This window comes from Bufo gargarizans, chromosome 2 (assembly GCF_014858855.1).
Source record: "Bufo gargarizans isolate SCDJY-AF-19 chromosome 2, ASM1485885v1, whole genome shotgun sequence".
Lineage (NCBI taxonomy): Eukaryota > Metazoa > Chordata > Amphibia > Anura > Bufonidae > Bufo > Bufo gargarizans.
In genome coordinates this window covers 558,649,606-558,658,648 of record NC_058081.1, presented here as the reverse complement: position 1 = coordinate 558,658,648, position 9,043 = coordinate 558,649,606, and the positions used below count along the sequence as shown (strand labels likewise).

General features: G+C 41.2%; 1 protein-coding gene across 1 annotated transcript in view; it reads right to left on the bottom strand.

Annotated features, from left to right (window-relative positions):
• Window positions 1-3,280: 3,280 nt before the first annotated feature.
• The window catches only part of LOC122926692 (neurotrophin-4-like), a 109,597-nt gene continuing 103,834 nt past the window's right edge, over window positions 3,281-9,043 (bottom strand). Inside the window, exon 2 of the mRNA XM_044278155.1 lies at window positions 3,281-5,842. Coding sequence (XP_044134090.1) covers window positions 5,114-5,821 — 708 coding nt within the window. The 5' untranslated portion in view covers window positions 5,822-5,842 and the 3' untranslated portion in view covers window positions 3,281-5,113. The remainder of the gene's footprint in view (window positions 5,843-9,043) is intronic.

The window sequence follows — 9,043 nt, the reverse complement described above, 5'->3', positions numbered from 1 at the left end:
ATGCCCTGCTTTGTTTACATGCCCATGTCTGTATAGGCTGTTATAGGGAGATTGTATGTGTATAGGGGCAATGCAAACATAAGATCTTCCCCACTACTTGTCATAAGTCATGAAATCACATCTTGGGTAACAAATTTTTATCACATTTAAGGTCGATTCACACGTCCACAATTTCGTTCTGCATTTTGCGGAACGGAATTGCGGACCCATTCATTTCTATTGGGTCACACTTCCGGGTACGCAATTCCGATCCCGAAAAAATAGAACATGTCCTATTCTTGTCCGCAATTGTGGACAAGAATAGGCATTTTCTATTAAGTGCCGGCGATGTGCGGTCCGCAAAATGCGGAACGCACATCGCCGATGTCCGTGTTTTGCAAAACACACATGGACGTGTGAATGGACCCTTACACTTGAAAGTTTCACTAGAATAACTATTTCACTTCAAGGGTATGTCTACCTTTAAACAAAAATTACTCTTTAGTTTTATGTAGGCCACATGCACATGACCATATTTTTGGTCCGCATCCATGTGTCCGTTCTGCAGCCCAGCAACAACTAAAACATGTCCTATTCTCCTCCATTTTGTGGACAAGTATAGGCATTCCTAACATAGGACGGGACGTGCAGAAGGGGAAAATGTAGGATACACAAGGGTGCTATTGCGGACCACCAAAACCGATATGATCATGTGCATGAGACCTTAGTCGTACTTGTCTGTACTGATCCCGAATTGTAGTCTGTATTAGGTCTTTTCACATATCCATATATCTTGCGTGTAGCGAACGCTTAGCATTCAGACTGAATCCTGAACCATTCAATTCAAGGGGTCAGTGTACATGAGCGTTGTTTTTTACGCACCATCTCTGTGTTCAGGAAAAATTGCAGCATATTCTATATTATGCGTTCTTCACGCATTCCTTCCTAAACGGAAGGCATACAGATGCAATACGTTTTTCACTGATGGTTGCTAGAAGATGTAGATTGTTATTCTTCACTTTGTCTTCACACGCCCGAAAAACACATACAATTCGGACAGAAAAAAGGAAACACGGATTGCAATCGCAGAAAAAACTGATTGAACTTGTGTGCAAAAATGTCTGTTTTTCCCTGAACTGATCCTGACATAATCTGCATCGCTCATGTGAAAGAGGCCTTAATAGCCCAAAACTGTACTCATAATTTTGATGGTCGTCATTGGAAACAGTCAACAAACATGTAGTCAGACATCCTCCCAAGCTCTGTGCAAACACTGAAATCCCTATAAGTAGCAAGATAAGAAGCCACATTATACAGACTAAAATATTACAGAGCTTACCCTAGGAACATAGTTTAGGGAAGAATGCCTGCATAGTACAATGTCATGTGGAGGCACTGTATGGCATCACACAGAGTCCCCTATGGGTTCATCCTGTGTATCTAGATCAGGGATGGCCAACCCGAGGCTCTCCTACTGTTGCCAAACTACAACTCCCAGACTGCCTACAGCAGGGCATCGTGGGAGTTGTAGTTTTGCAACAGCTGGAGAGCAGCAGGGCGGCCATCCCTGATCTAGATGCTGAGTCCTGGGCACTTGTGAAAAACGGGTACCAGCCACCCCCTACAGGATTTGCACAGAAATCTGTCTCCAGTTATTAGATTACTGTGAATCCATAGTGAAGCCCCATCACGTCACCACTTATTACACTGCTCTTCTTTCATGTGGACTTTGTGGAACTACAACCACTAGACCACCTATAGCAACATCACTGCCATTAATAGCATATTATGGAATTACCCATAATGCAAGTCCCTAATATGGAGTTTCTTGTTCAATTTTTACCAACCTAATTATTCTGCTATTTCCAATTCCACATATGACACTTGTCTTGGTCATTAAGATGCCCCACATTAGCAGGATAGTCACCAGGCCCCACATCATACAGACATGTCATTTGATAACAGGGGTACAGCATATTCAATGAACACCACCGGAATCGCAGACATTTTTCCCCACTGGTATTTTCTAAGCGGGCCCATGCTCACATGTAATTGATCCCATTCCTTGTAATGACTAAAAATGAAGGCATAATTTTATAGTTTACAGATAAAGTAAATGAACATAGAAAGTATATATATATATAATTACTTATCTCCTACGGATCACAGTTCTCTCACAATCTCTTCGCCTTCCCTGCAGGAGTAAAATATTGGTGACCTATCCTGAGGACAGGCCATCAATGTCAGACTCCCTGCACCCCCACTGATCAGCTGTTTGAAGAGGTGCAATACTTCATTGAGGGCCACCGCCTCTTCTAGGTCAGTGAGGTCACGTTCATTGGTTACATGGTCTAATTGCAATTCAGTCCCATTCAAGTGAATGGGCCTGGGCTGCAATACCAAGGACAGCCACTATACAATGTATGGCACTGTGCTTGGTAAGCCGTAAGCCGTTCTTCCGCTGATCGGTGGGGGTCCTGGGAGTCGGACCCATACCAATCAGACTTCAGATATTGATAGGTCATCAATATTGTACCCTGGAAAACACCATTAATATCCAGTTTAGGGAATCACTTTTAAAAAAAGGACTACAATACATAAACGATAAGAAAACATGGTTTGTGCTGTAAAAAAGGCATGTGCAAAGTAAAAGTGGAGCAGTTGTCAGTAGCAACCAATCAGATACCAACTTTCATATGTCACATGCCCATTAGCAAATGATTTTGAAATATATCCCCCCAATATTGCATTTGTTTTGTTTTTGCCTATTATTAAGAAGAATTACATAATTGTGACAAATACTGTTTGGAATCACGTTAAAAGGCTACTTTCACACTTGCGCTTGATCGGATCCGTTCTGAACGGATCCGATCATATTAATGCAGACGGAGGCTCCGTTCAGTACGGATCCGTCTGCATTAATAACTTAGAAAAATTTCTAAGTGCGTAAGATGCCTGAGCGGATCCGTTCAGACTTTCAATGTAAAGTCAATGGGGGACGGATCCGCTTGAAGACTGAGCCATATGGTGACATCTTCAAGCGGATCCGTTCCCATTGACTTACATTGTAAGTCTGAACGGATCCGCTCGCCTCCGCACGTCCAGGCGGACAGTTGAACGCTGCAAGCAGCGTTCAGCTGTCCGCCTGGCCGTGCGGAGGCGAGCGGAGCGGAGGCTGAACGCCGCCAGACTGATGCAGTCTGAGCGGATCCGCTCCATTCAGACTGCATCAGGGCTGGACGGAGGCGTTCGGGTCCGCTCGTGAGCTCCTTCAAACGGAACTCACGAGCGGACCGACGAACGCTAGTGTGAAAGTAGCCTAAATAATATATCTGACCATTGCATAAACATCAATTCCATATTATAATATTGTAATCAAGTATCAATGTTGTCATTGTTAGTATCAAAATTATTCTGATAAACTTTAGGACTGTGGAAATCCACGTTTCACCCCAGGGACCCTTCAGAAGTATACACAGCGCCACAGGTTCTTGTGGAAGAAGTCCTGGGTTTGAAGGTACAACTACAATAATAAATGCATTTTATGGAATTGTCAGATATGCGGTTCCCTAATATATTATGTAATGCTCTTCAAAACCAGTATGTCACGTTTGGTTATACTTTAAACCTTTATCTTGTAATATATTATTGTACTACAGGGTGAATTTACAAATGTATATTTTAGTCCACAAGGGGGCGACAATTCTTTGGTTTTCAGTTTATATAAAGTATAGAGGACATTCAGCCCTGAACAGTTTCATCCATCTGCAACCTGTGACACCCCATGATGAGAGTTGTAACCTCACAAGAGCTGGAGATCCACAAGTTAAATATGGCATACTGGAAGACTTCAGAGGATGTGACCTGAAAATCCATATATTGTACCGACCTGGTGTAAAAAATGTATACATTTATGCAAACATTATAATTGTTCATCGCTTATAAATGGTGAGTTCTGATTTTACTGTTAGCCCTTTCATGCATGTTATGTTCTGTTTACTTCGGCCAAATAAGGAAGATTTAAAGTGTAAGGTTTCCACTAAACTAGCCCCTTGAAAGTGTGACATGAGTGGGCGAGGGTGTGCAATATTGGGGTTATCTGTCCCTATATGTGAATTTTAAAGTTTGGGTGGTAGGCTTTAACCCCATATTTTTGGGATAAAACCCTGAAGTTATGCTCATTAGTAAGCAGTAGTGTAATACCTTCTGCAGCCCATAGGTGTCTCTTTTGTTGCTTACTTCTACTTATGTGACCTTTTATCAAAACAGGGGGTGAAATACAGAAAATTCTGTAATACATCAAATCATTGATACACTCCCAGCATCTGGTAATGGGAACAATGATGACAAAAAGATGAAAGCAAGTAGTCTAATGTCGGGGGGTTGGGAATTATATGATAGGAAAGGGTAATAAATATTGGGTAGAAAAAAAACATGATGTGAAAGAAGCAGAAATAGGAAGATGTAACATGCAGTTCATAAAAAGGAAATGACAATAAGTTATATTTCTCAATATATATATATATACACATATATATATTTATAGATATATAAAATTTACAAATAGAATAACCAATTTATAATAATAGCTTACAATGTCACCTGCCGTGTACCTGTCAGCAGGACAAAAATAAACACACATTCTCCATTTCTACAAAATTATCATCAAATCCAAATACATTTTTAATTTAAAAACTTCTGCCACTTCAGCATCATCTATGTAATGTCTCCATCATGTAGTCATAGAGGGACACATAGTCCACAGGTCATCTTGCGATAGAATTCAGATTAATTGTTCACTACACTGTTCAAATTCAGGACAAAAAGGCACTAAATTTAGAAAGCACTGAGAGGTGAACATTTTTGTCCCATCCTATGAGATCCGTATGGTGTCTTTTTGCATCCAGTTTTGTGCTCTTTCTCAACATGGTAAAGTTAAACCACTGCTGATGACAGCTGTAGTTTCGAGACTCCTCCATCCCCCAAATATAGTGTGTTTGTGGCATGACTCCAGGAATGTGTGATGTCGGCCATGATGCCATATTGTAAACAGCTTAAGGAAAACAGGAGCTCCATTTGCTTTCCCTATCCACAGTAAACCACAGAGAGGGATAACCCTCTGCCCTCTCTGATTTTACGTCCTTCCTCTTCTGCTTAGCAGGGTGCAAACACATGCTGTATCGATCCGGATCCAGCGCCAACCCACAAGCTTATCATCCATGGTCAACGCTCTTACATAGGATTGCTTTTGTTTACATTCTGACAACCATTGTCTTTTATCCACCCCACGACAACCATTAGTAGTACCTCCTTCAGGGTTGCACTTGGTCTCAAAAAAGTATTGCTTGAGTGGTCCTGTAAGAGTCTGAATCTCAGATAGGATAGTGACAGTCTTACCATAAATATCAACAGCTGACCTCTTGTCAGTCACCCAAACATGCATAGTATCACACACAGAAAGCTCTCCTCTTCGAGAAGGGCTTATAGCATCAGATCCCCTTGCCCGTTTCACCCGAGAAGTTCTGTTGGCCTGTTCTGAATGTGAAATAGATTCTTCTGCCAAAAATAAAAGAGGAGGTCCTGAGGGCTCCTGACTAGTGAGGGCCACTCTTGGGGAATATAGGTTCCATTCTTTACCAGCCATATCAGGATATGTGGTTGCTAAATCCGGGAAGAAGCCATCATGTAGTCCCTCAGTGAATTCAAAGAAGTTCTGTGGTTGGTCTGTGGAGTTGGAGGAGTTCTCAGGGCCATAATCCAAATCAGTGGTCTGGTTTTGGAAGGGGGCAGCTTTGATGGCACAAAGGTATGAGATCACCATGACATAAAGGCGGAGGTGCATTACTTAATCCACCTCAAACAACTGTGAAGAGAAGAGAGAATACAGTTACGTCATGAACTTTATATACCTAGATACAGAAAACAATTAGGGCGGGTTCTACTATGATCACATCTCAATGTGCATGTATGATTAAACATATATGGGGTCATTTATCAAACTGGTGTAAAGTAGAACTGGCTTAGCTGCCCATAGCAACCTATCAGAGTCCACCTTTCACTTTGGAGAGCTCCTTTGGAAAATGAAAGTTGCCATGGGCAACTAAGCCAGTTCTACTTTACACCAGTTTAATAAATGACCCCAATATTGTCATATTCAAAATCATCCAAAACATATCTATAGTTAATGGAAGAAATGCCAAAAATGTATGGACAATTTCATTATTTTGACCATTTGGTTTATCTAGAATCAGGGTCTATTCATCCTGTGTTTGCATTGTACATCGAAGTTATATGTTGGGAGGATTTCCCAGCGTATACTTCTAATAGATGGCTCCAGCCTATGTATAGATGTACTGTACATATGCTTCTAGGTTAAGAAAATGTATACCATGTGGCATACATCTTTATGCTGGATCCCTCTTTATGGAACAGTATAGTTGGCAGAATTTTTCTATACAGATGAAAAAAGTTTACCAATGTACACTACTCTAATGGATATGAAAAGGACACTCTTCTGACATCCATCAGGTGAATGGGACCCTATGGATACAGATGGATTATGCCAAATAGTGGCTGCAAGGACAGTGTAAGTGCACAAGAGAATGCGTCTTATTAACACTTTCCATAGTGGAAGAAAAGAACCTAAAAAGCAATCAAAACATTATTGATATTCTTCTTTTGTTGAGCTTCATCTGCCTACCTACATAAAGGTATAAACTACTATAGGTAGTGACGGTGTAGTTCTAGGATATGCCATTAATTCCTCATCTGTGGGGGACCCTCTTGTCAATGTAATAGTATATCCTACATGGTAATACCCCTTCAAGGTAGTCATAAACTAACTAATAATTAGGCCAAGTGGTTAAGAGCTCCTATGTATTTTCCATAAAGAAAATCTATTGCCTCTTTAATAAAATGGGGTTTTGCCAAGTTTAGCCATCAATACTTATTGATTGCTGGGGACCTTACTGCTGGGACCCCCACCGATCCCAAGAATGGAGTCTTGTTCCCCCAATCTGATGAAGTGGCAGGTCTGGGCCCTGCTCTTCTATTCATTCTCTATGAGACCACCGGAAATAGTCGTGCGCTGTACTCGGCTACACCTAGTGGTCCCCTAGAGAAGTAATGATGCGGCATGACTAGTGCCCGACCTGCCACTCTGAGGAACAGGAGGACCCTATTCTCTGGTTGTGCGGGGGTCCCAGTGATTGAACCCCCAGCAACCAGTTAGTTATCCCTTAACCTGTAGATAGAGAGTAACTTCCAAACTTGGTCCAACCCTTGCAGTTAGGGCAATGAAGCCTGAACCAGAAAATCTAATTGACAGATGATTTTTTAATGTGGTGTAAAAAAAAGTGTCCACTACCAGCATATCTTTTGGTCATGGCTAAATTTAAAGAGCTAATAAAATATCATAATAAATACCCCAAAAAGCCCTACTAGTGCATGGGATAATAAAATTACTCTAAAAACTGCTAGATCAAACCCCAAACACCTTCATATCTGTTTGACCATTCATGAGTAAAACAGGCTTTATGTGAAGTTCACCTTTTATTGTGGGCACTTGGGAGACAGACTCATCTGGTGCCTTGACAAGCAGAGTGTTTTTATCCAGATTGGCATGGGCACACCTAAGTCCAGTGGGCCCTAGTATCTGCCCAGGGTTTTCCCTGGTGCTTAATACTGTTATGATTGTTGGGCAGCATGGTGGCTCAGTGGTTAGCACTGGTGCCTGGCAGCGCTGGAGTCCTAGGTTTGAATCTGACCAAGGACAACATCTGCATGGAGTTTGTATGTTCTCCACACTCCAATGACATACTGATAGGGACCTTAGATGGTGAGCCCCATTGGGCACAGCTTGATGCTAATGTGTGTAAAGCGCTGCAGAATATTTCAGAGCTATATAAGTGCGTGCAATAATAATAGTTATTTAAAGGGGTTGTCTCACTTCAGCGAATAGCATTTATTATGTAGAGGAAGTTAATACAAGGCATTTACTAATGTATTGTGATTATCCATGTTGCTTCCTTTGCTGTCTGGATTTATTTTCCCATCACATTATACACTGCTCGTTTCCATAGTTATGACCAGGGATGAAACATCCGAAGTCGCATAATACTTTGTTTGAATGTATTGGCTCCTATGAGCCAAAATTATTACTTCACGAAGTCTCGCGAAACTTCGCATAATAACTTCGGTTTCAAGTGGTACCTTGGAACCAAACCCGAGTTCGGGAAATGTTTTTTTACAGTAGAAATTTATTTATGAAGTCATTATGCGAAGTCTCGCGAGACTTTGCAAAGTAATAACTTCGGCTCATAGGAGCCAATACCTTCTAATACTGCACGGAGCGCTTGCTCTGTACAGTATTCAAACAAAGTATTATGTGAATCGACTTCGGATGTTTCAACAAGTCGATTCGCTCATCCCTAGTTACGACCGCCTTGTAATCCATCAGTGGTGGTCGTGCATTCACATTATTGGAAAAACCACTAGCTTATTGGATTGCAGGGTGGTTGTAACCATGGAAACGAACAGAGTATAATGTGATAGCAATATGGATAATCACAATACATTAGTAAGTGCCCTGTATTAACTTCCTCTATATAATAAATGTTCTTTGCTGAAATGAGACAACCTCATGCACACGACCGTATGTATTTTGTGGTCTGCAAAAAAAGGATCTAGAAAAAATACAGATGACGTCCGTATTTAGCGGAACAGAAAAACTGGCCCCTAATTGAACAGTACTATCCTTGTCCGGAATACAAACAATAATAGGACATGTTCTATTTTTTTGCGGAACGGAAACATGGACATACAGAAACGGAATGCACACAGAGTAACTTCCATTTTTTTTTGCGGATCCATTGAAATGAATGGTTCTGCATACAGTCCACAAAAAAACGGAACGGACACGGAAGAAAAAAAATACTTTCATGTGCATGAGCCCTAAGGCCTGATTGCCATTTACCCCTACAGTTCAAATGGAAACTGCAGAAAACCAGAACCAGTGAAATACCTGTAAAATCACATGAATCACAGCAATGCCACAAGTGTTTTC